General features: G+C 47.5%; 1 protein-coding gene across 1 annotated transcript in view; it reads right to left on the bottom strand.

Moving 5' to 3' along the window:
- Positions 1–6,901: 6,901 nt before the first annotated feature.
- The window catches only part of elfn2b (extracellular leucine-rich repeat and fibronectin type III domain containing 2b), a 46,003-nt gene continuing 25,174 nt past the window's right edge, over positions 6,902–27,730 (bottom strand). Inside the window, exons 2-3 of the mRNA XM_076023562.1 lie at positions 10,410–11,092; positions 6,902–9,610 (exon numbers count right to left, since the gene is read on the bottom strand). Of these exons, the coding sequence (XP_075879677.1) occupies positions 7,079–9,610; positions 10,410–10,751 (2,874 nt within the window). The 5' untranslated portion in view covers positions 10,752–11,092 and the 3' untranslated portion in view covers positions 6,902–7,078. The remainder of the gene's footprint in view (positions 9,611–10,409; positions 11,093–27,730) is intronic.

Below are 27,730 nucleotides of genomic sequence, written 5' to 3'. Positions count from 1 at the left end.
CGCATAATGACAGATGAATGGCAAAAGGATGATTTACAATGAGGTGTAATTTCAATTAACCAGTTTGGTATATATAAATATATATATATATATATTTAAAAAAAAAAAAAAACTAAAACAAAAAACAAAACCTGCAGGCTCTGGGAGCCGAGGAGGAGGAATAATAAATACTTGTGATTTAGTAAAGAGTGAGTGGGGACGGGGCGGGTAGAGGAGAAGCCGCTGATGCCGCATCGATTTGCCTCTGACTTCTGCCGGATGAATTATGCTTCGGACCGTGATTGTATTTCTTCAGCGCACTCTGCTACTTCTTCTTTACAAATGTATGTATTTATATATATGTATATATATATATATATATATATATATATATATATATATATATATATACATATATATATATATATATATATATGTATATATATATAGATGTGTTTGTGTGTGTGTATATTTGAATAGTCAATGTCTTTTACAGGATATACTCGCATGTTTGTTTTCCATAAACAAGAAGAGAAAAAGGTAAGGCCGGGTTATGAGCGATTACAGTGTGAAGAGGAGCCCACACCTCCAGCCGGAGAAAGATGAATTTGCATGTCCGCCGCGGAAAAAATAAATTAAAAAAACAACCTTTTGTAATGTAAAAGAGAGAGGGGCGCCGTTTCCCATAACTGATGGATGTAAAAACCCATTTAATCCCCTCCTTACACACTCCGCCAGCCCGTGGCTAAACGGCGGCGCGGCTGTACAATCACCCGAATGGAACAACGCTCCTTAAGGTTGCAAATATATAAAAAAAACGTCAACCGAAAATAAAAAAATCAAAAAAATATTCAAATCAAAAATACTCCACAATACTGTATATCAGCCCCTACTGCTTCTTGTTTTTCAATGTATGTCCACTCATTGTACACAACAATATATTTTTTGTCTCTCGAAAAAATACAGGGAATCATGCAAATATAACAACTTTTTCTTTTTATGTAGTACACTAGTATAAGCTTTCTCTTTTCCTAAACCTTTGTAACATATAGTCATTGCAAGTAGTAAAAAGTCGCTCCCCTCCCCAGTTCCAGCACACCCACCCGACCACCCCTACTTTTTTTTTTCTGTTTAAAAAAAAATGAGCCCTCAAATTAAGAAATAAAATAAAGACAAGCAGATAAATGAAAATATAGAAACACACAGACATAACAAGAGATCAGGCTGAGTATAAAACAACCATTGAAGCATTTTTCTCTCTTTTTTTTTTTAAGACCTTAGCATTTGTTGTAGTTTTTTTTTGTTTATTTGTTTTTTAAACCTAGTGTACAAAATTCACAGCTATTTCACAGATTCATTAAGTCCTTTGTCCATCTTTGGAAACCGAACCTTGCAGACATTAATGCATATTGTGTCAGCGTCGATGGACTTTGTTGTGCCGATGTTCTCGTGAAGTCCGCTCAGATGGCAAAAAAAAACAAAAAAAAAACAACAACAAAAAACAACACAAAACAAAAAAGTACATCTCAGCCAGGCTACTGTCAGGGTTGTCAAATGCTCTTCTGCTCAGAACGTGTGGTGACGTATGAAACTGAAGGTGACTCTCAACTAAGGCTGCGATGCGATGGTCACTTTCACAGTATTTTGGCGGCAGACGTGTCCTGATGTTGCAACTCGTGCCTGTTCACGGATTCAAACTCCAGGTTGTCTGGGAAATAAGTTGTTTTTTTATCCAAAGCGGTGAGAACTACAGTTACCATCACAGAGAACGGAAGGCCTCAACGTTCGTGGACGTGTGGAAGCTAAAGCTAATAAACCACACGCAGCCACTGACGGAAACACGCCTACTGGAATTATTATTATTTTTTTAAATAATATAATTATCAGTAATCACTGGACTTTGAGACATCCCTGCTTCCAACCTCTTTAGTTTTCCAGCTGGATAAACATGACAGCAAAGTTTAAATCCTGCGCGTCGCATCGTTTGAGCTGAGCAGCGGCCAGAAAAAACTTTGACGCTTCCTTCTGTTCGTGTTCAGACGGGCGGAGTCGGCTACTTCCTGCCAAAGTTTTTTTTGCCGGAAAGCGTCGTTATCTTGGACTTACACGGCTATTGATTTTGAAGACTTTTTTTTTTTTTTTTTTGTCCCTAGACTGTCTGCTAGTTAAAAAGGCAGTGATGAAAAACCTTGAAAAGGGGGAAGACCGAGAGAAGAATCAAGTCGCTGCGTAGCGACTCTCCAAGTCGTTCCGACCGATTCTTCTTCTTTCACTCTTTGGACGGAAACAAATTCACATTAAGGCAACGTGCAGACCACTTCTCAGATCTCGGCCCCCCCCCCCGCTGTCCCAGTTATCCAGCCAATGTCCAAACACAAGGCACAAAGATACCAAAGTAGAAGGGATTTCACAGCTAATACCTGCACGTCGCCTGCGTTGAAATGAACCAGAAGCGAGACCTCGGCGGCTTCAGACGGGGAGAATTCTGGGCTTCTACCCCGCTGCACGTCGGGGGCCGATGTCGTGATTCATTAGAGGCAGTTCAGCGACTTGCGCGTATGAAGTTTTCAGCGCAGCCAAGCGTGTTTTCAGCCCAGATGTTCGCCAGCGCACAGCCCACAAAACAAATGATGAAAATCTGCACTCTGCTTGTTCTCTCCTTTTTAAAAGACCTTGCCCATTACCTGCCTTTCAGGAAAAAAAGAGTCATTTCGGCTTAATCACACTATGACTCACTCTGATTCACTTTTTTTTTTTGTTTCACGCTCCACTTTTGCCATCTATTCTCCTCCCCCTCTCTTTCTCTCTCACTCTTTTCTCTATGTGTGTGTGTGTGTGCGTGTACGGGTGGGTGGTTGTGTTTGTCGGCAGAATAGAGGAAGCAAAGTTCTTTAAAAATCATTCCAACATGCCGCTTAATGAACGGACCGACAGCCAAAGGAAGAAGAAAATGCTGGATGTAGTTTTTAATGGTCTCCGAATCAGCGTGTGTCCATTATTTTTCTCCCTTTTTTTTTTCTGTTGCTTCAGCATTTATTTATTTACGTTTAATCAACATTTTTCTCTGCCAGACTTGCTCCCGCTGTTATCTCCCTCCAAACAAAAAACTTCTTCTGCTCCTGGTTTGGTTATTAGTCTATAATTAAAAATCGCTGCAAGATGTAAATAATATTCCTATCTGCATTTGAAATACGTGTAATAAATGTGCGCGTTGCTGCAGCGTGGTTGGAATGCATCACATTTGCATGTGTGGACTTTATCGTAGGGATGAGTGTTAAACCGCCTGAAGATTACTCAGAAAAGCCATCCAGATTGCACTCATTGGTGTACATTGTATTCAGTCCGCATCCTCAGTTCACCCCTCGCTGGCTGCTAAACTGTAGCGCGCTTCCCTCAAAGAGGACGGTTCAGCGAGAGTCTACGGGAGTACGGAAAACTTTAATCGTGGCTTCTTACAGCAAAAGCGTTTAACTCTTTTAGTCATTTAGAAGAATGATCAGACCTAAACCCACTTCCAATTTTTTTTTTATTTTTTTTTTTTATGGGGCTACTGATTTATTATTTAACAAACTGGATTTCTTTTTCTGCATAATTGGGGGTGGGGTGGGGGGGGGGGTGGTCTTTTAAATATAGGAGAGTGTCAAAGGATTACGGTGGCTGGAAAAAACTGTGAGGCAGTGTGATTTTCTCCGTGCGCGACCAGATAGGGGATTCGCTCTTTTCCCACAAAAGGATTAAACATTAATAGCACATTAGATGGCTTTCTCACGTATGGCTGTCCTGTGGCTCTGAGACAAACAACCAGGGCGGCGCTGCGGGGGGGCGAAAAAAAGAAAAGAAAAAGAAAGGAATCATTGATCTGGGAGCGAGCCGTGCGGCCTCCAGGGGTTCGCGCAAGATATGAGCCGAGGAGGAAATAAAGGGCCTCGCTGACTTTGTGGGACGGAAGAAGACGCGTGGCGCTAGAGCGCTTCTGTTGGAGTCCTTGAGAGTCTTACTCCTCGCTGTCGGACGATGATGTAAATATGTAGTTATTCCCCCAAAAGTTGCGAGAGGGAAGCTAGAATTTTAGGGGGCCAATTTCGGGAAAAGACGTCTCGTTTTTTTTTTAATATATATATTCTCTTTATTTCTACGTTTTGTTTTTTTTGGGGCGTTGTCTTGTTTAGTTTTGTTCTCAATTTTCATTTGAGCGACTCTCCTGCGGCCGCTTCTGGCAGCGGCCACCGCGGGCGCTCATCAGCGGCGAGCAACACAATATCCCCTCCAACTACTGATTTTGAGCGGCGACGGGAAAAATGTTTACGGGTGATTAGGGTGATTGTCCGTTCTCGCGCTGGCGCTGAAAGTGGTCCCTCTTTTGCGAGACCACCGTCGCTACCCACCAACCTCACTCCGTATAATCAACAAGATGCATTCACAGTGTTTTTGAATTGAATCGGAGCAGAAGAGCACTTGATTGTACACCTGCATAAACCTGCGCCGCTTTTGGGGGTGGGGGGGGGCGCTCCGCTGAACAGCGGCGGTAACGAGGATTTTTTTTTTCTCTGCAGTTTTTGCACTTCAACGGCAGAGAATGCACAAAAATGAACAATTTTCGATCATAGCCGTTGTCCCGCAGTGTCTGTCCCGTAAATTGTGCCATTGCGGCTGAGGATCTTGGGGTTCTGGTCTCGTCGCATTCACTTTGTGGGGGGATTGGAGGTACTTCTCAACCCTGAAATCCGGCCCGCGAGCCAATGGCATCCCTTCTTAACGCGATTCTGCCGATAATTACGGAGAGCAGTGGAGGAACGGCCTTCGCCACCGTGGGACTGACACGGTGCTCGATCATGCGGGAATGATAGTGCACCCGAGACGGGCTGTGACTCACATGGAACAATGAGGCGCACATTGTCTAGAACGTATGGCCCCCGAACTCTGTGTTTTATTAATGCAAAAGGGAGGAACATAAAAGAAGGGAAGTAGCTGTTAAATAAAAACAACGGGGAGGAAGGAGCACATACTGCAGAGCATGACATGGAGATGCCGTATTAGTGCTCTTGTAGTAGTGCAGCGCAGGCTTTGAAGCACCTGCTTCAAACAAAAAGAGGAAGTGGGAGGGGGGAAAGATCAGCGTCGGTGCCGCGGAGAGCTTTGACTCTGCACGAAAGGCAATTTTTCACGTTTCCCATTTGATGAGTGAAAAGCGGGCTGAGCTCGGAGCTCCGTCCGTGGCTTCCGCTGAGCGGCGGGCCGAGCGAGACACGTCAACCGCTGCGGAACAACCGAGGTCGGACAAGAAATGAAGAGGAGAAGTGGAAAAGAAACGTTCCTGAAATCAAACACAGCGGCAGGCGGGCGAAATGTGGTGCGGTAAAAGGCTCCCGGTACCGCGTGGGAGTTTTTCACATTGTTCGGGTTTCAGGGGTGTCTCAGATTGTGTATGTCAGCTGACGATGGGGAAATTCAACAGCAACAGAGCACTTTCGAGTGGAACGGATGCCTTTTTTTTTTTTTTTTTTTCCCGTTGTTTTCGTGTCAGCACTGCAGGCAGTACAACATTTACATTTAGAACAAAAACGCTAATTGATTATTATTCGACCGGCTCTGTGGATAATAATCCACCGAGAATGGAAATCAGATTGCGATCGTTAGCGAGAGACTCCGCACCGCACTTGTGCAATTGAGCTGTCGCAATCATGTGACGCTCCTTTGGGTGGAAAACAAACAAACAAACAAACAAAAAAAAAACGTAAACACTTAAACAATGTAAATATCTTGTAGCTCATGCCATGGACAACCTAGCATTTGTTTACTTCGACATCCAGTCACCGGGAAAGATATTACTACATTTAATTTAAGTCAAATTCGGAATACAATATAATCTGACAAGGCATGCCAACACCCACTTACACTGACCACTGTAAACCACACAGCTACACACACACAATCATGAGGCGTAAAGTGCAAGTGAACATGCCTGTCACAAGTTGGCTAATGAGGTTATCAACAGACAACAATAGTACTAATTTTCCAGAACAGACACGCTTGGCAGTTATTAGAAGTGTCCCTTCCGCTCTGTGTGCCTCATCCACAGGTTGGTTCGCTTTGAGGAAAACGGATTTGGAATGTACTGTGGCGCTCACATGCTAAATGATGCAAATAGATTCTCCGTAGCCTGCGTGTAATCTTCTTACATTTTACCTTGGCAGAAGAATATTATTAGAAATATCCTTGCCTTTCTTTTTTTTTTTTACTCATATCCACCAGTGCTTTTTTGCCGTATCTCCCCCTTCTGATCTAATTCATTGAGGGATTTTTTTTTTTTTTTTTTTGCTTATCCTTTAGGACAGTTTGGGACAACATTCTTTAGATCAGTGATTTGCAGTTTTAGCTGGAGAGATGTGTCACATCTGAGCTGAGCACTATTTTAGGTAGGGTTCCCGACTGAAAATCCGATGACTTCCTCGTGCTGCAATGCCTACGAGACAACTTGACTGTTTTTCCGCTCTCTCGATTTATTAACATCTTTTTACCCTTTCACATTTGCTACTGGATCAAAAATACCCACGTTAAGAAGTCCTTTAGCAATCCTGTTAGCTTCATATAGTACCCGTTATGTGTCTACATAATTATATATGTATATATATAAGCATATATACATATATACGTAAACAAAAAAGAAGGTATTAACATCTTGAAAAACACAAGCTTGAAGGTTATCAATGTTTACCGTCGGTAATTACCTGTCGGTATAATAACATGGCACTGAAAAAAAAAAGATGGTCCGATGATCCCAAAATGCGATAGCCCAGACGCTATCACATTAGATAGTATGAATTCCTTTCCTGTGCTATAAATAAACCCCACAAACACAAAAAATGAGAATGGTCCAAAAACGGTGCTACAATGAAGTGTAAAATATAACACCATCATGACTCTCGTATATCAGGCACAGTTTCTTGCTCTGAGCACAATATTCTACACACTTAGCATGCCTACTAACCCAAAGGCAAAGTTTTTCCCCAAAAACGTTCTCCTGATACTTCTCTGGCCGAAGGCTACTCAGGGAAAGGAATATCCAAACTTTCCGCAATGCTTATCTCAGGTCCCCCAGTCAGAGTTTCTGCTGTGCTGATACACCTTTCCAGTAATCAAGGATGTCATGCAGGTCCTCGCCTTTAGCGAATTGCACCTTTTTTCGAAGGGCATTTCCGGCCGTCACGTAACAGGACTCATCCCGCTGGCCCTTCCGGTAGGGGCGAAAGCGCTCCCAGATCCTCAGTGTGCTCTCTGTGGAGTACTCTGGGCTGGAGGAGTAGCCGGAGTAACTGGAATGGTGGCGAGCTGGGGACAGTTGGGAGTACGATGCTGCATCTCGACGGGAACGTGTCAAGGGCTTTAGGAAGGAGACCTTCTGGGCTGGGGAGCCCTGGTGGGAGCCTTCATAGTACAGAGCTGGGACGGAGTGGCGATGCTCTGAGCAGTGGTAGTCCTGCTGCACCTCCAACTGCTGCTGCTGCTGCTGCTGCTGTTGCTGCTGCTGCTGTTGCATTTGTTGCTGTTGTTGGTGGTAATGGTGTGGCTTCTGGTTGTCCTGATGCTGGCCACCAACACCACCACTGTCACATCCACCACCACCCCCTCCACCACAGCCCCCACTTCCCACTAATGGTAGCCTCTCAAGGGGCTCCCCACAGCCCACGGGACTGGCCCGGTCTGGGTAGGGCTGCTGCTGTTGATTGCATCCATCCGGGCTTCTGGGCTCGGGAACGTCCAAGCTGTATACCCTTGCTCCCCCACGCTCTCTGTCCTGACCCATGGAGCCACAGGAGGTGGTGCTGCACTGTTTTTTGACAGCGTTTGCTACGACTCCAGCTGCGTCTGCACTCATTTGGCGCTGAATAGGGCGGACAGCTGTGGCCGGTGGAGGGGGCCTGTATGGGGGAGTGACAACAAAACCACCACCACTGATTCCCGGGCGCTCAGACAGGGGGGCATTCAAAGCGGGGAGTGGAGGAGGCGGTGGCATTTTGTTTGGCGCAATGACCTGGCATCCCTCAGCCAACCCCTGGGAGAGTGGGATGAGACCACGCGTAAGGGAGGAAGTACTTGTCGGAGGCAGGGAGGTGGGATTGGAGGATGCTGGTTGGTTGGCAGAGGCCCCTGAAGCAGAAACCACTGCATCTAGTTTTAGAGCGTCAATGCAGTTGTTAATGATCTGGTTAACTTTGTCCACCTCCATGGCAATGGTCGAAATCTCAGAGGCAGAACCATGCCCATCGTCATCCGAGTCATCGCCCACCTCAGTTGCATTGTCGTCTCTCATGTCTGCCCCCCTCATTATGCCATGGCCACCATCTCCGATCCTATCCATCCCTGCGCCTCCGGTTCGTACATCCATGTAGTTCCCTTTACTCGCGCCCATCGCCTCTGAAAATGCCGTCGCCATTTTCTCCACTTGTGGGATTGAGGATAGTCTGGAGGAACTGGTGTTTGCTGAATGAAGCATACCCGAACTGGAGGATGCAGACATGGGAAGCTTGCCTCCATGGTGGTGCTGATACTGGTGATGCTCTCTCGACTGTTCCTGTAGCTTGTGCACTGCGGCTGGATCGTTGGCCACTGCGGCCGCTACCTCTGGCCCGTAGCGCATCTCTAAAATGGTTTTCTTGACACAGATGGACTTCTTCTTTTCATCATGAGCCCGTTTTTTACGTAGACAGTAGTAGACAAAGCCCAATACAATGAGCATGCCAAAAAGGCAGCCCACAATGGTCATGATGTAGTGAGTAGTTGTCGAGGGTGAGGGGAGCATGTTGTCTGTGCTTTGGGCCCGAGTACCAAACTGGATGCAGGTGTGGTTGTACCGTTGGGAATTGCGGATTGACGCCACGCAGAAGGTGTAGTTAGTATGAGCTTTAAGCTTGTTTAGTGTTATCATCTCCTTCTTGTTCTTCAAATTCATGACATCAGACACGTATGTGTAGTTGTACTGTGTCAGAATGTACATTTTGCTGAAGGGCTTTGGAATTTGTATGAAAAGAGAAGCCGAGGACAGAGACACGTGTTGGAGCTTAATGGTGGGACTGAAGCTGTTTTCTGTTGACGAGGAGGAGGTGGTTGGCTGGTTGTATGGTCCCACTGCACCATATATCTCTGGTCCAATTCCGGAAGGACCATCCAGATCTGGCGGTAGAGATGTCATTCCCGGAATCATCACACCATCCCTGCAGCGATGGTACAAAATGTTTTTTGCATTCCGCCCAGCGTGACCAGCAGCGACGAGTAAAGGGTAGCCAAACATCTCCCGGGGCGTCTCACACTGGAGGCGATCGTAGGTGTGTGTAACATTATTGAACGACTCCAACCAGATTAGGAAGCTGTAAAGATCGCAGCCGCAGTGGAATGGATTCGCTGCCAGCTCACATACCATCAGCCGCGCAAGGACTGTGAATGTGGACGGGTCAATGCGCCCAAGTTTGTTTGATGACAGGTCAATGCTGCTGAGGCTAGGGCACTCCCAGAATGCATTGCTGGCGATCACTTCGATGAGGTTGTGCTGCAGGAAGAGGCACTGCATTCGGCTGAGTCCTCTCATCATGCCCTCAGTCAGGTTTGTCAACTTGTTGTAGCCCAGCTGAAGAACCTGAAAGTAAATGGACGTCATGTCACAAAAGTTGGACAGTGTTCCCTATCATTGCAGTGATCAGCTGTGGTCAGTGGAAAAGTAAGTAGTCAAATTTCTTTAAAAAAAATGATCTAGATTTGTTTCCATTAAAAGTAAATTTGGCAAAATAGAATGCAAATTTGGTTTCCATCAAAGTGTGAATTGAGTAAAGACACATAATGAGTCACTATAAGGCAGCTGTTCGGCAATGTTTACAAACTAGCAGTTAGCAACATGGTAATGTTGCCTGGAAGTCAAACAAATCACATTTCGCAGATGAAAGAGGAAGTTAAGTGGCCACACTGACATAATATTCTCGGCCAAAGAATCGCTGCTCTGGTGCAGATGAGTTACACTTTGGCCATTTCCAGATTCATTCGACAAAGTATTTTCCATAAGCCGAGAGGCACATTGGCTGTTTATCAAGTTGAGCAACAACTACCTCGAGCGAGGGGACTCACTTTGATGCAAATTAGGAGAACTTTTCACAGATTGCTTCAGTTTCTATCAACTTTTCTGTGCAAATCTTCACAATTTGTATAGCGCCATAATATAACAACGTTAACTCAGGCCAATTCGCTCCCAATTCAGTCTAGACCACCCTATCATCGCCAATTGTTCCCCCGACAGTACTGAAGTGACAGGGACGAGAAATAACTGCCTTTCAGAAAGCAGAACGCGGAACTTTATGGAAACGCACCTTCCTGCGATGTCGTTCCGAAATGAACCGTGTTTGGTGGTTTGGTTGGAGCCCCTCCACCCTACCCCATCCACCCACCTGTAGGTTGGCTTGTCCCGCGAAGGCTCCGTCCTCGATGAAGCTGATTTCGTTCTTGGTGAGGTTCAGGTCAGTCAGGTTGGTGAAGCGGTACATGGAGCTGAAGAGCACCGCTTTCAGCTTGTTCTCGTTCAATCTCAGGTCGTGGACCGTGTTGTTGATGTGCTGGGGGATGGTCTCGTACGGCGGCTGGTTTTGACTGCAGATGGCCAGCCACACGTAGCCTTTGTCCCCCTCGATGAGCCAGCAGTCCCCACTGGCCGTGTGGGGAAAGTGGGAGAGGAACACCAGGGAGGGAATAACAATTAGGAGGAGAGTTGCGGTGGGAGAAGAACCCTGCATGATGCAGATGGAAGCGGCAGATTGCACAGGAGTGTAATAATTCAGGGAGAGTTTTTTAAGGGCAGGCAGGAGAGGAGGTTGTGTTTGTTGCAGGGAGGCAACACAGCTTTTTCAGGGAGAGATTTCCACAGAGGGTCAGGGTTTTTATCAAGAGGGGTGCTTTGTTTTGTTTTTTTTTCCTGTCACTATGCCTTTCACAGCTTTATGATCGTCATGGCGATTAGCAAGGGACCCAAGTTACGTTGAATCTTGTCGGGCTGCGATGCGGCGTGACACAACCTGTCTTCATAGTCCCTCCTTTGACTCGGGATGAGTTTGACCGCACTGAAGCAATGTAGAATCTGTGAAGGATAAGAGAGAAAAGGCACAAAAACAATCCAATTAGTGGCATCCAAAAAAAATCTGACGTGAAATGTGTCAGCATATAACTGCAAACCGCAATATTTATTTGCGCAACATCCCATAAGCTAACCACTCAGAAGTCACCAATGGTTCAGCAATGTAGCCATGTTTGGACGTCTGTTTTTCATCCTGATATATAAAAAAAAGTGCATAGATTTTCAAAAATAGCTAATTTAGCCCTTTATTTGCAGATGTGCAGCATCTGACCTCCTGCTAAGAACCAATGCTTTGTCGAACCCTCTGCCCATTTCGAACGTCAAACACAGCCACAGCCCAAGATGCTAACATGCTTTAGGTGTTGTCAGTGACATGGGAGAGGTGTCAGTGCCCCGTGTGACATCAGAGAGGGTCGGCTTCCAGAATGCCGTGTTTCGGTACACACGTTCAGAAACGTTGAGGAGACAAAAGGAGGAACCTCCATTATGTTTATGCAGGGGCAGGTGCTCATGGCCACCACCTTGAGGGATGCGCTGTTGTTTTTTTTCTGTTAAGTGAATTTTTGCGTAGGCAGCCTTTAATGCACATTGAGGGAAGATCATTTTCCACTCCATTGCCCACGGCTCTTCCATTTAAAGATCCAGCGGGTAAAATCCCAACTGCATTAGCTGTAATCTCTGCTTCGCCCTACTTTGCCCCTTTAAGGATGAGGCCACCAGACCACCGGACTTAAGCATACCAACCAAGAGGGGCTCAGACCCTCAACGGGATGATTCCCGGGAGAGAACAAGAGTGGGACAGAGGGGGGAGGAGGGCAAGAAAAAAAGTGCAACATTAATCACCCATGTGCTGACGGCACACCGTCTCCGTGCAGACAATCCGTGTTATGATACGAGCTGCCAAAACCTAAGCTGCCTCTATCCCATCTGCATGTCACTTGAATAGCAGTCAAGCGTTTACATAAGGAGAGGATTAGCTGCCTGTTGCATCATGACAGACATTGTCCTCTTCCCTGCTCAGCAGCTGGCAAAACGCACAGCATATACACACTCCACATACTTGACAATTACACACGCGTGGCGCAGTCGTGTGCATCGGACGGAATGGATTCTCTCGGCCGAGCATTCCGGCCATCCACCATTAAGCACACACGTGCGCGCGCTCCTCCCGCGTCACGCGTGGCTTTCTTCACTTTGGAGAGGGCGAAGACGCGCAAAAAAAAAAAAAAAAGGCGTAATCACATAATGCACCCCGGCCGGCTAAATGAATTGGCTCGTCTCGCCTCCCTTTTATCCCACATCTTCCCCGGTTTACATTTTCATTATCGGCGTCCCTTTTTTGAAAGCCGCAATGCAAATCTTCCCCCGCTGCCTTTGATGAACGAGGCCAAAAAGGAGGGGGGAAAAAAAGAAAAAAAAACCTTGTGCTCCAACTCCAGACCTCTTTCTAATTCCGACAGAGAATTGAGCTCATTCCAGCCTATTCCAGTCCAAGCTCCCTGGAGGTGCCAGCACAGAATCAGGTCCTGCCTCCTTTTTAATCTACTTATTACTGAACGGGGTGAGGGGTGGAGGGTGGGGGGGGAGGAATGTTATCGTGCACCTAGCGTCCTGATGCTTTTGAGAGGCGTGGGTCTGTCGAGGAGGAGCAGTCGTGGCTTGCGTTCAAAACACGTAAGGAGACGGATGCCGAATCTTTTTCTCCCCCCCCCTGAATTTGATCCAATCTTCGAGGAGTAACCGCGCTGCAAATGTCCCACCACCCCTCACTCGTCCCCTCCCCCTCTCTCTCTCGCTCGTTTGCTCGCTCCCGTCTGAGGTTCATCTCCTCCACATGAGACGTGATCTGATTCGGTGCTCTACATTGTGAGACCCAGAGGGTTCACATGAGGGAGGTGAGGAAACGCAGAAGGTCTGCACGTGTGCACATTGAGGGATACGGAAGCTGAAGCTGGAATGTGGTGGAAGGAGTGGAGAGAAACACACACACACACACACACACACACACACACACACGTCTTGGAGGGAAAGAGTGTGAGTCATAAGAACGATCCATTTGTACCTGTCAAAATACAGGACAGGAGGGAGGAGTCAGGAGAAGTCATTCCCCTCCAGTAAATGTTTTTGGGGGAAAAACATTCAAAATGTACATTATATAAATAAATATACTGTGTATATATATAGCGCTCCTCGAAATGTCATTAATTAACTCATTGGCCTGCGAGCAAACATTTCCCTCTGGTGGTTTAAAAAAAAAAAATCTTAAAATTCTGTTTTCAATTACTATTTTCTCTCTAACTTTGTTTTTTTTTTTTAACATTGCTGTAATGACTTTCATATCAATGGCCTTATTCTCTAAATTATGGATGAACTTCACATTCATTCAATCTGAACAAACTGAAGCCAAAAGGTTAAAGCGAATGAGAAAATATCTGCTGGCGGAAGGCAAGCGGCAAATGTCTCACTGGCCAACTTTAACCAACACCGGTGTGATTCACAAAATAAATTAATTCTTCAGGGGGAAAAAAAAAGTGATAATTTCGAGGACAAATTCATCATTTTAAGGGGAAAGCAGCGTGTCTCATGAAACGCAGGCAGCTGTGGCAGGTTCGTGCTGATCCTGAGTTCCTCCTGGCTTTGACGCCACAGTGGATATTCTGGCAAAAAAAAAACCCACAATGTTACCATTGTTGCATTTTCCAGGTCAAACTGGCCTCCCACTCCTCCCAGGCGCTAGATGTTTTATTCCCTTTTCTCCCTTTATAATGTTAACACGCGACGGCTACCGCAGGCATCCAGTAGGTGGTGTTCTTTGCGTCTGTGAAACTCCGGAGTCGTTACGTGGATTCGATAGACGTCACCAGGCCCTGGGCCTGGATCCACAATGAGGTGTGAAATATCAATATTTTATGACGGCCACTCCTTTAAATCTCTGCCAAGGACGTACAGGGTGAAGCCCGGGTTCGTTCTGAGCGTGTTCCAAAGAGCCCTCGCTGGGTTCCTATAGGCTCATGAAATATGCAAACCTGAACTTGAACCTCGTTTCCACCTCATACTTAAAGCCGTAGTTAAAGCAGTGGTCGAACACACATAAAAGGCCATTCGCCGCATTTCAGCACTGCCTTCCCGAAACCCCTTTGCTCTAATCTCAACTGCATCTTATCAGCACCTGCACCAAACAGACCATTTCCTCTCTCTCTCTCTCTCTCTCCCTCTGTCTCCCTCTGTCTCTCATTCCACACGGATCTGGGTTACTCCAAGCAACGCGCTGATATCGATCCGGGCCCGTCGCTACGGCAACCGCCCTCATGACTGACAGCGGCCATTCAGGCCCCGTGCTTCCAGAGCAGATGCTGCCTCCGCCGAATTACCCGCGACCGCTCGCCGTTGACGGACGAGCGTTGGGAATTTTGAAAAGCTAAACATTTTTCCTCCCTCCCCCTTCCTCCTCACTGGGGCCGCTTGTCCGTCACGATTTGAAAGCGGGACGCATTGCGCTGTCATTTTGAATCGTGTCACCTGCGAATTACACGAGCCCCGACGTGCGTAATCGAAAGGCGGGGAGGCGGGTTTACGTGGGTTTACGCGCGTTAGCGCCGCGGCTAATTCACAAAACGGCTCCATTCATTTTCGAGCACCTCTCCGTCCCCCGCGTGTAATTAGCCTCTGATTTACTCGGGCCAGGAGCTCATTAGGCAAATCAGACAAGGACTTTCCCGCTTCGGACGTGACGGACACCGGGCGCCCGCCACCGCCGTCGCCGCTTAAGAGTGCTAGCTAGCGGTAAACATCCAGCGGCGTTGACACTCTGTCGCTGCTTTTTTGGCAGACCGCTTCGTACGTGGCAGACGTTCTATAAATAAAAATGGGGGGAATACGTTTGAACGCGTCCGGCGCCGACCCAGGAGTGTTCGCACCCGGCACACGGTGCCGTGACATTTCCCCGGGCGGCGGCAGTCACAACGCACTAGCGTTAGGCGGGATCTTACGCTAGCATGACAACAAAGGGACGGAGGACTCCCTCTCCCCCCATTCCCTCAACAAATGGATGTAGAAATGAAAAGAAGCTGCAACGGTTTCTGCGTGCAGGGCTTTCTTTTTGTTTTCCTTCCCTTAATTTGCTCTTTTGTAGATAATTGCGAGTCATTTTCTCCTCTTTTCCCTCTCACCTCCACAGCCGTGGGCTCACTCTCGTTTCGCGCGTCACTCCCGCTGTATTAAACGCGTCGTGTTCCCCTTTTGTCACTTCGCCGCGTTTTTCCATTCCCGCAGACGCCGCCGCGCGCCTCGCCTCTTTGTTTATTGGCCCTTCGCCTGGAGGTAATTTCGACTTTTTACACCCGGCGAGCTTTATTTGTCCTTAGTTAATAATACATATATTTAAACTCAGCCTGAACTCACGCTGAAACTGCCGCGAGGCGGCGGTATGAAAAGTTGACACACAATGGCGGCGACGACGACGACTCCTCTGGGATTTCGATTCAGGGGCGTCATGCGTGGTTCGAGCTCGTCTTATTGGGTAACAATGACGTTACACCTCAGCCGCTCAACAGGTGTCAGGATGAAACCTCAGTTCTTCTCTTTCTTCTCCTTCATATTGGGGATACAACCTCTCTTTGTACCCACTGGCTGATGTCACGAACTGTAACAGAGCACTTTTCTCGAGCGTTCCCCCCCTCAACTCCCTCAATCCCCTCCCCCCAGCGACCGGAGTGACAAGTTTGCCTTGTTTGTTTGTTTGACAAACCCGGCAAAGTTTGACAAGAATCTCCGTCTCGCCTTCCTCTTGTCGGCAGCCCCGCTCCCGTCTCCCTTTATCTGCCTCCTCCAAAGTCTCTCAAATCTCTCAACCCCTTTTAATCTCTCGGCAAGCCTCGATATTTGTTCCTCACTTCATTTCCTTCACTTTTGTCTCCTTCCCACCTTCCGCCCCGCTATCTCCTTCCCGCCGTTGCGGGTTGTTGTGCTTTCCTCTCGGTCCGGAGACGCGTCCCCCAGAGTACAGTTGGGGCGGCGGCGCTGGGAGGGTTGGAGCAAAAAGACTCTTTCCTCTCCACTTCACACAGGGCTTAGAGATGAGACGAGCACGGCCGCAGACGGATGGAGCTCCTCTGAGAGGCGAGCGCGTTGTTCTTCTTGCCGCCAAAGAGCGAAACCTGTTCAAAGTATGTTGTTGTTTTTTTTGTGTGTTTTTTTTTTTTTTTTGCTTGTGTTTTGAGAAAAAAACAAAAAAAACAACGCATCCTCCCTCTCAAACCCGCATACCTGCGCGGCTAATTAGAGATAACGTGATGAATGATGAATGTGCTGGCGAGCGCGACGATCCCCCCTCCAGCCGTCGTCGTCGGTGCTTCCACTCCTCGAGGCGCCACCCGGGGAGTTGGAGTGGCAGCTATTTTTCGACTGGGATCTATTATAAGAGTCTAAATTTAACCCGGTTATGAATAAAATTCATTTGAAAGCCTGGAAGAAAAAACACACAAAGCAGCGCCTTTATCTCTCACAAAAAAAAAAAAATCTACTGAGATTTGAGCAAGTTTAATATTTTAAACAGATAAATTATTTCGGCAAATTTGAATATCAAAAAGGAAATTGATTAAGATGACGTGGGCGTGGCCTTAATCTGGCTCTTGGGCTCGAGTTGGCTGAACTTTAAAACCAGTATTTTCATCTGCCCTCACGACCTTCTCTTTTATTCAAATGGTTCCACATCACGGCCTTTGTCAGACTGTTTTTCTTAAATTATTTGTCTATTATTCTTTTTTGTGCTTGAATGAATTCCATTCATCAGGCGCATAGTTAGACATCTTTTAATAGAAAATGGAAAGGAAACAGAAAGACTACGGAATTAAAGTTTACTCGACTAAAATCATCCTCAATATGAGAATATGAGTATTCCAATAATCCACACACATGGTCAGACACATAAATAGCGTGAAGCCGATGTCTTAACGGTGGATTATACGATGGGATTAGTGCTATTTGTGACATCACAGAGGGCAGACATCTATAATTTTGTTTCAGCATGACTGGCTTTTGCCATTTCAGCTTCACATTATTGTTCAAAAGCGTCAGTGGAGAAGTAAATGTTTGCTTGATACGAGCGCATCAGAGAACAGAAACAGCATTTAAAAGCATCTGAAGTGAAAGCTGAAGTCTTTGTGGCGTCGATATAAACATATAAAAATATTACATTGTGATGTAACCTCTGCACTACGCTGTCTTCCGGGAGCGTTCTGTGATCTGGATTCGTCTTTTCACTCCCACATAAGAACACGTTTTCGAAGACCTGTTTCGCTTATGCGCTGTAGCTTAGCCAAAAATTAGACACGCCGACCTGACTGCGAAAGAAAAATGGGAAATAATGCAAAATGCCGCATTGTCCAAGCCAAAAAAAGAACTATGTCGTGATTTTAGCCAGAAAATCCACCTGGAACGTCGCGCCTTGCTAGCTGAGGCTAATGTGGCAGCGTGTAAACCCCCCGGGAGCGAGAAACTGGAATTATTTCCCTCCACGGAATTCTAGAACAGTTTATACAAATTAAGAAAAGGTCACCGCAGCCTGACATCGTACGGGTGAAACTTGGGCTCTGGGTGAGCCATCGTCACAACATAGTGCTCGGTTCCCCATCTCTTTTTCCCTTCTGGGGGATGGGAGGGGGGTGGTTCCTTAAAGTCAAACGGCAGCCAGAGCCTCGTGGTAATCGAGCTCCTCTCTTGTGGAACTACCTTCTGGTCTCAGTCCGGCAGACAGACACACTCCCTTAGTTTGGCAGATGTAGTTAAGGGAGGGGGGGGGGGGCTTAGGCAGGGAGCTCAGGCTCCCCCTGGATTTGCTATCATGCAACGGGCTCTGCGCTTCTTCCTCTTCTTCTTCCTCTTCCTCCTCTAGGCCTCTAATGCGTGATTCTGATAGGACGTCTCGCCTTGAGCTCCTCTCATCTGGTTCCCATGGATTCAGCCGGGGCTGCAGCGATGGCCGCTGCCCTTCCAAATCTGAAGCTGTTACTACTTTGCGTGCAAAAAAAAAAAAAAAAAAGGTGTTACTATGTCGCTTTCGACGGCCTCGCGTGCAGGCGAGAGACCCTCGACTTTAAAATGGCACGCGGTGAGATACATTTCTGGCAACTTTTTTTTGTTGTTGTACTGCTCGCAGGCGCTTTGATCAGCTCAATCAAAACGTGCGCGTGTGTGTGCGGGAGGGGGAGAAAAGTTATAAATAATGAAGGAGGCACAATAAAGCAGGAGAAGAAGTTCGACAGGGAAGAGAGAGGAGGGCAGCGGGCCGACAGCCGAGACAGAAGCTGACGAGTTGCGGCGTTTGATCTTTGATTCCCTCACAGTCCTCTCTTCCCGCAGCCGGCCCGAGGAGCGAGACAAAGCCGCAGACGGCGCAAAAAGAAGAAGAAGAAGGAGAAGAAAAAAGAAGACACAGATCACCTCACCGGAACGGACCAAAAAGTTTTTGTATCGCGGAACGCGGCGAAGGAATCAGAGGGATCGTTAGCCGCGGCTAGCCGCATCAGGTTTGATGTATAATTCACACGTCATCGTCGATCCTCCACAAGATCTTCCCAGCCTCTCCTTCCTCGCCTGCCCTGTCTGTCTGTCTGCCTGCCTGCCTGCCTGCCTGTCTGTCCGAGAGCGATTGCCTGGGCCTTGACCTTAAGACCGCGGCCGCCGTCGCTGTGGCCGCTCACGCGTGACATCATATCCATTTCCTGGATGCCTCGCAGGAAGGAGAAGTGATGCAATGGAGCGTGACAAGAAAAAATAATAAAAAAAAAGAGAGAGACCCAGAGGTCCGGGGCTAAATGGAGCAAAGCACCTATGGGCCCGCCCCTCAACCTCCACCCCCACCCCACCAAAAAAAACAAAACAAGAAACTGCAGTATTGGCAGGGCTGCAGGGCCGTTGTTTGCCGGGGCAGGAGCCCAGCGGGACGCGACGCTCTGCCGTCACAGCCGAGAGGACGGAGACAGATATCAGGCAGGGAGGGTTTGGGGTCCCAGCCAGAGTGAGACGTGGGGTGTGGAAAGATGCGGATTTTATTCATTTCATTTATTTTCATTTTTTTGTTTTTCTTCCAGTCGCATTGGCGGGATTTTCTGGGATTGTTTTGGGACAAAAGCGCCGCGTGCGTTGCAGCCCCGGCGAGCAGCGGGGCAGCGACAGACAACAAACAAATTGGATGATATAGGCCACAGAACTTGGGGGACGAGGCAGTGATTGGGGTCGGCGGCATGTCAAAGATTGCAGCCGGGGCGATGCAGCGCTGAAATCCCCTCGGTGGAGTAACGGGAAGAAAGGAAAAAAGAAGGAAAAACAAGTAGCCCGTTCAAACAGCAGGGAAATGTTTGGGTGACGTCAGAGGCAGATTTTTTTTAAGTGTCCAGCAGAGCTTTTTAGGGCTGAATAAATTAAAATGGCAGTCAGAACCAGTTAGTGTTGAGTGGCCAGAAAACATATCTGCATAATGTTTCCTGCACAAGAAAAATTTTGATTTTGCTATTGCATTTACAAAAATTTGTTTTTTCATTTGAAAAAACGAAACAGTTCATTGGAAAATTTGTTGGGAAATTTCACGATTATACTGCTAAAAGAAGAGATGCATGAAACATGACAATTAGGTAAGAATCCAGTCATGAAAAGGATTTATTATCGCTATTATAATTATTACTTGTGCTTCAATGGGAACACAGTGGAGAAACGTCAAAAATCTTACACGCTGCACCTTTGAAAATTGCCAGAGCGACAGAAATGAAGCCATTATTCACAAAGGAGCCCCTTAGAAAGGACAGCCGTGCGTGCCTCCTTTTCCAACATCACTGTTTAAAGGTCAAATATTTGGCTGCCAGCTCAAAAGATTTAAGGCTTTTGCTCATCCGGGGGAGATCAATAGGTAGATGATGAAAATGAAAACATTTCTGTCAGTAATTTGTGAAAAGTGGGGGGTGTGGTGGTGGTGGTGGTGGTGGTGGTGGGGGGGGGGGGGTCGTCGATAAGAAAAGTCAATATCAAACTCAATTCCAATTCCTCCCAGGTCAGTTTTTTGGGATCCATACCGTGGATAAACATGTCTATGATTGGCTGAGCTGGTGGGTGGGCTCTTGTTTGAACGGACCCACTGGTGAGTCAGACAGGAGTTATCGCTCGCAAAGATGCTTTGGGTAATTCTGATATGTCATGTGATCCGTGTTGAAACCTGTTGTGAACACTGATTTACTTTTATTGGCCCAGTGCGGAACATGAATGGGCATGAGATGGAACGAACAACAAAAAAAAAATCTATATTTTTAGTTACACAAAGTCAAAGTTTAATTCACTAACTATGATGCAAATAATTAGCGCCTGCAAAAAGAGCACCTGGACCATCTCCAAGGAGGCGGTCCATTACTGCACACCTGCAATGGGAGAGAATATCAATCTTCTCAAGGCTTGAAGAAAGACCAACATTGACTCCACGTTGCCTGCAACGTGCTTTTCCAGCCATCAGATGGCAGTAAGTTTCACACTGGGGGGTGGGCCTTTAAATGTGACTATTATGTCACAGTTTTCAAAGATCATCGAGCTGCAAAGCGCCTGCAAACGCCGCTCCTATGCGGCCTCGTAAGGAGGAAACAACGTTAAGCGAGGCCTTGATCCGGTCCCTGCTGTTTGGAATTTACAGCAAAAATAATGTCCCCAAACTCCAAATGTACTTAGTGACCGCGGATCTAATGTATGGATTTAAAAGGCCCTGGGTTTTTCCTCACAGGATGCAGGGTTATATAAGGCGGCCGGAGCTGGATTCTATTGATTTTCTTCCGGCCGGAGGGTCCTGAAGGGTCTTGTTTTTCTTCTTCTTCGTCTTCTTCTTCTCCTTCCCTTTGCAGAAACTTAATAGATTCATGTTTTTCTACAGCAGCTCCAACCCGGAATCCATCGGAGAGATATGAACCTTTGCGTGAAAATGCGCAGCGTTTGGTGGTTGGCGGTTTGTGGGACATTTTACGGCGGCGCACGTATGAAAGCGGCGCGGGTCGGAGCCGCGCTCTCGATCAAAGCAGCAGCAGCAGCAGCAGCGGTGCGCTCGGCACCATCGGCGCCTGCATTATCCTCAATGTCTTCCCACGTCGCTGTCATGGCAACGGGCGCGCAAACACCGGCGCTCCTCCGTAACTAAGGATCCTCAGAGCTAATTGGGTATTAAATATTGAAGAGCGCGAGATGCAAGCGGAGAGATAGGTGAGATTCACGCAGGGCCGAGAGAAGATGGGATTCCAGGAGCGCGACGCCGGGATAGATTGGTCGGTGGGATGGAGTACATGAGGAATGGGTAATAAATGGCGGAGTGGTGGGGTTGTGGGGGGTGTCAAGAGGAGGAATGAAGAAGGATGGCGCCCGCAGTGATGAATCAGCAGTGAGTCCGGAGTGGCGGCGGCGGGCCGCAGTGCTCGAGTGAATAACGGCGTCACAATCACATTTCCGTCTCTCGCGGTGGCTGATTCTCGGGAGACAGAGGCGGGAATCTCTTGCTCGGCATCACCGTGCGCCGCACCGCTTCTCCTTCGCCGACCCGCATCAGTCAAACCCATCGAATCGAGGGATGCCGCGCCCGGAAACGCTGGTTTCCCACGTTTTGTTTTGAAGGCAAAAAAAAAAACAAAAATGAAAAAAAGTTCAGGCCACCTCAGAAATTTTGGGGAAACTTTGAAAAAAGAAAATCTTAGAATGTTCCTTGGAGTCCAATTATTTCAGTGCGTCGCGTGGAAGAGTTGCTCATGCATATCAGTAAATGGATAAACGAGCGATATTATTACATATTAGCTTCAGCAAGAGGAAACAATCCCCAGAAATAAATGAGAGAAATTCCCCATATGGATTTGTTCTAAAGACTTTTTTTTTTTTTTTTACATTTTGCGTGCATATTCACAGCCCAGCTGGGAGTTGACTGCACGGCTCCGGCTATTTATGTTATAAGTCATGAATATTCCAGCGGAATTGTTGAAGAGCTCCAACGGTATACAAAATGCCATATGGGGAGGGGGAAAGAAGGTTGTATAAGGAGAAGCCGCGATGAGTGCAGTTTGTCCCTCGAAACAAAACATCTTTTCCGTATCCGACTTCCTGGAACGACTCTCTCGGCACGGAAAAAAAAAAAAAAAAAAAAACGCGGCATTTGGAAAACGGTGAGATCTTAACGATCCTCGCTCCGCCGCTCGTTGCGTAATCACCGCCGCCGAATGGCACGCGGCGGCCTCATTTCGCAAAATATTTAAATGAAGAGGCGTAAACAGCGCAAAAAGGCTAATGATTTCTCTCTTTTTCTCCCTGCCGTAATCACTCATTCGGGCAGATTTTAAGTCAACCCCCCCCCACCACCAACACACACACACACACACAAAAGGCTCTCACGGTGACACGCGGGGACACGGAAAAGCTCCGCTCCCGAGGAATCCCGGCAAGCAGCAGCGGGATCCTGCTGGGAGCGCTAATCCCCGCCGGAACCGTAAGCACATTAACTCCGGTTCGCGGAATTCGCAGACGGCCGAGGACCAGCGCTCCTGTTTCAGGCTCGTCGACGATCCGCGACTTGGCTAAGAGGAGGAGGAGGTTGGAAGAAGTGGGAGGAGGCTGTGTTCGCTCCACGCTATGGGGGTGAGCTAATTGAAAACCTGATGGAACCTGATGGAACCGACCCAATGACAATATTAAACCATGTCTTGGCCCCCCCACGGCTGACCTGTTCCTCAGCGGGGCTGCCAAATTATTGTTGGTCAAAAAAAAAAAAAAAAGTCCTCCAGTGTCGAGCTGGAATATTTTACAGCTGCTGGTCAAGTCCAAGGCTCCCCAATCGCAAAAACACATTTTGATATTTACGATCCGACGTCAGGCTGCCTCTGATGGAGGCCCCGCACGGCCAATATTTCTTCTACTTCCACCGCCTCCTCCTTTTCTTTTCTGTTTTGTGGTGAAGGCAGTGCAAGCCAGAGCAGATCTGTGGGATCTCAAAAGTCATCACTGTGGAGTTATGTTCTGGGGCGGGGGGAGGGGCGGAAAAAATGTGCAATGACACAGTAAAAAAAATACAGTCTGTGGTCTACCTTTATCTTCTCTTTCTTTGGGGGGCGTGCCCTTCAGGGGTGGCCAATCATGTGCCTCCATTTACACCTGTCCTCTGCAGCTTCTTCCTCTTCTCTCACACCAACCGACTTCACATCCTCTTTCACTGCATCCGTAAATCTCCTCTCTTGCTCCACGGTCCGACCGCAGCCTCATTCTGCCCAGACATTCACTGTGGTAAAAACTCGGAAATTTAAGAAGAATTTGTCCGTGTGTTTCACTTGCATGAATGGTCATCAGTTGTCGACGCCTTTCCTTCAGGGTTTGTGCGCAAAACAAGATGAAAATAAGAAAATGCTAAATACACAGTGGTCCTTCATATGATTCACCTACAGTCAGAAAACAACAGGGCCGAACAAGAAAGAACGAATCGTTACAATATGATTAATTAAGACCATTACGACGAATCACTGTGGCGTAAGTTTCGCAAGAGTTGTCGGTGAAATGTCTGCACTTGCATTTGCTTTTCTGAGACAAGGCGCTGTGAGGCAGATCGGCCCGGGTCAAACGCTTTCGTTTTTATTGAAGAGTCTGACCCCCAGACTCATTTAGTGGAAAGCTCTGCTCCACTCTCTGCTTTTAGCCTTCGCGGTGCTGATGAGTTATTAACTGTGCTGCAAAAAAAAGCCCCTTCGGTCCCAATTGTTTGGCAGTTTCTCCAGCAAAAAATCTGCACGCGCCGACATGGCAGGAGTTTCGGTGGGGGGGGGGGCTCGTCATCTCCTGGACAGCATCATTTACCGCATTAAAACTTCAGCCCGGCCTCGAGTGCTTAACGCGATTACTCCGACGGCGCCGCGAGGCCGCCTTTTTACAAAAGACCTGCGTGGTTCCGTGTTTATTTCCAAGACACAATTTTGTCTGTCGCCTTGAGCCGGGAGAGCGGGAGGTTTATTGGAAAATGAGGGGGGAAATTGGCCTCTGTTTTGTTCTGAGCTAAACATTTTAGCCCCGTCTCACCTCCAGGTGCTTCACTGTAAGACTGTAAGATGTTAATTACGTGCTCGCATCTTCTTTCCAATGAGAGCGGGGGGGACGATTTAGGGGGAAAGGATGGCGAAAGCGTCAACGCGTATCGACATGGGCATCTTTCTGCCTTTTTTTCCTCTCCTCTTTCATGTATTTTTCACCATTTTTCCACACTTTGAAACCGCTGCTTTAACTCAGCGTGGGCCATCGTTCCATCCCGGCGTCGATCCGTCCATTTTTATTAACTATGAGTCAACAGCGAAGCCGGGCAATGAGTCATGGTTAATAATGATGGGCCACGGCGGTGACTGTCTGGGGCCGCAGATGAACGGCTCCGAACACAGTGACCCGCAGGACAACGATTGGCTGATGCGGTAACCGTCGCTCGAGGGGTCAACTGACAGCCGACACTTGTTTGGGGAAGCCGAGGGACACAGGCAGGCAGACGTGGCAAATGGGTGGTTTGTAATTTTGTGTGTCTGCGCGTGTGTGTGTCCCCGAAGAGCTCGCACATGTTCCTGCAATGTGAGTCTCTTTCTGCATGATGAGACCTGCGTTCTGTCGTTTATTGAGGTAACAGACAAACTCTGTCTTCTCTGTCGTCGTCAATCTTGCTGATCCATTTTTCTTTCCAAGCGACTTTAAACCAAATGGTCCCCTGTTGTTCCGATGCGCACAGTCGGTTTTCGCATCACTGATTCCCCAGGACTGACGACTTCGCTCAGTTGTTTCTCCAGGAAGAGACAAAATAAAAACAGCGGGTATCCACAACGCAGGATATTTAGCTCTGTGTTTGCAGCTTCCTGCAACAACACTGGAAGCTAAAACTGATGATATTCAATTCAAATAACTATGTTCTTCATTTGTGTAAAAGCTTCAGTGCATTTACAGTGAACATAGATGACAGCTAAACACAGAGTGTTTAGTCTTAATGGCTATAAGCCATAATGAAACTGCAATGTTAATAAATAGGGCTAAACATAGAAAAAAATAAGATAGAATAAATATATAAAAATGTAAATTCCAACATTCAGCCTATAATAAATACGCTCTCGCCAATGATTAGAAAAGCAAAGCTGCAAAAAAAAATGGAAGATATGTTGATGATATCTGGCACTGCTCACATGTTTGGAAAGGGAGACAAACTGAAGAAGGACGGTGTATTTTTTGACATCTAAAAGGGCTGAATTCTCCAACCGCGTGTTAGCGCGAGCACTCTCTGGACAGCGCCGCAAGCATATGAAAGGAAAGGATGGAATTTTCTCGTTCCTTTGACAGGCTGCGAAATATCTGTAAAGGGAAATTTTTCAAAACAGCCCTTTAGCGTCGAATACGCGCCGCAGGACTTGGCACACAGGTCATAGACTGCGCAGGGCATCGCATTTATATTCATAAAAGTTAGTTTTTGGGAAAAAAAAAAAAAAAAAAAAAGAATCTACTGCAAAAATCGATAGGAAGGAAACGAGTGAAGCTCTGAAAACGCACTTGACATACGCGCGGCGGGGTTTGGGTGAAGCTATTTATACACAGACATAATGTCCAGCAAACGTGCGTGTTTGCGGAAGGGAGCAGGTGCACGGCGCTCAGAGGGAACCCGTATAGGATCCAGAGACTTCACGTTGGCAGGCGAGCCGCGCTGCAAAGCTGGTCGGAGATACAGTATATGTTGGTGTGTGCGCGTGTGTGTGTGTGTAGGTGTGCGCTGCTTCCCGTTTAATATATTCTGAGGGATATGGGCGAAACCTTCTGCCATCTGCGTCGAAAAAGTTTAAACAACGAGATCAGCGTCCAGCCGCGTGGGAGCGCCCTGGAAAACCTGCGCTTCTCTCGCCTGGTTTTTGCGCGCCGCTTATTGTTTTTCGTTTTTCGGGTGACGCTAGCAAAACCTTCTGCACCGCCAAACTAGGCCACTGCACGGCCTCTGGCAGTAGAGGGAGGAGGGAGGGAGGGGGGTGGAGGGAAGGGGAGAGGAGGAAATAAAAAAAAAAAAGATGGTGAGACGGAGAAGGACGAGAGAGCGTACGGGGGAACGTAGGTGGGGGGGAAAAAACAACAACAACAACAACAACAACAACAACAACAACAACACGTGTTACGTGTGACCCGGGCATCGCTGTAATCGCATCGCGGTTGCGGGCGAGGGCGCCGCAAACTGGATGAAACAGGTAAACGGGTTGGGCTTCCCTCGGAGGAGTGGGAAGAGAGGAGGGGGCGGGGCCAACACGCGACATCGGAGCTCATCGCCCTAAAAGGAAAAAAAAAAAAAACGCACCGTCCCCTTCGAGCCCTCTAATTATTTGACCCCTGCCACTGATTCAATTATGGCGCCGCGCTTTGATACTGACGGAGCGGGTCGGGGCGGAGCTCCGATGGTATCAGCAGTCATTCATTAATGACCTTTGACGGCTGCTCAGTGCCGTGGCATCTGTCAAGGCCGGGGCCCGAGATAACGCCCGGGCGAATTTAATACTGGCTCGGAAAGAAAGAAAGAAAGAAAGAAAGAAAGAAAGAAAGAAAGAAGATGAGTTTATATTGAACGGTCCGAGAACTACGGCCATCGGCGGTCGCGGCCGAGCGCCCCCCCCCCAGCCTGGAGCCGGTGACTCAGACGTCGTCCTTGGATTCCGTCGGCGATGTTAATGGACGTTGTGTTCCGTCGATGAAAGTTGTCTGGAAACAACTGCTGCAGTGAATTAATTACAAGAGTCTCAAAATTCGGTTCTGTAGATTTTGCGTTGTTTTTGAAGAGGCTTTATTCCACCAGGGCATGTATTGGGCATAATATTAGAGATGCAGCGCGCATCTAATCTGCATGCGGATTGGTTACGATGCAGTCATATGCTAAACTGTGCAAAGGGTCGAAACGCACGGTAAGCCGCTGCACGAGGACATTTTTGAAGTTGTGATTTCAGTTTGGGGCGCAGCGGTTAGCACTGACGTCTCATAGCAAAAAAGGTTGTGGGTTCGGTTCCAGGACCTGGGGCCTGTCTGTGTGGAGTGTGCATGGTCTCCCTGTGTCTGCGTGGGTTCTCTCCGGGTTCTCCAGCTTCCTCCCACATGCATGTGAGGTCAATTGGCAACTCTAAATTGACCGTAGGAGTGTGTGTGAGCGTAAATTGTTGTTTGTCTTTGTTAGTCGCTACATGGCTCCGCGATAAACTGGGGTGTCGCCCTGCCTTCGCCCCATGACAGCTGGGAGAGCCTCCAGCAGACCCCAGCAACCACGAGTGCAGGAAGAAGCTGGTATTGAAAATGGATGGATGGATGGATGGATGGATGGATGGATGGATGGGTTTCAGTTTGTCTTCACAGCCTGAAAAAAAGGCCTGAGATCCTGGTTGAGCTCAAGCAGCAGCGGCTAGTTAGTTAGCAGCGCCGTTGATCACGTACGGCCTGGAAAGCTTCCTCACCGAGCTGGGAAAAAAAAAAAAAAAAGTTTCCAGCCGTGTTATTTCCCCCCCTCCGCCTCCATTTCCATTTGCACTTTCAGTGGCTCTAATATGGCCCATTAGTGTAATGGTAATTTTCATTTTGTTCCAGGTGTTGGCAAAGGTAATAAATTGCACC

This window comes from Nelusetta ayraudi, unplaced genomic scaffold, assembly GCF_046127955.1.
Source record: "Nelusetta ayraudi isolate G7.1 ecotype Tasmania unplaced genomic scaffold, CSIRO-AGI_Nayr_v1 ptg000016l, whole genome shotgun sequence".
In the NCBI taxonomy this organism is placed as follows: domain Eukaryota; kingdom Metazoa; phylum Chordata; class Actinopteri; order Tetraodontiformes; family Monacanthidae; genus Nelusetta; species Nelusetta ayraudi.
Note: the sequence above shows the minus strand (reverse complement) of the source record. Positions and strands in the feature narration are given on the sequence as shown.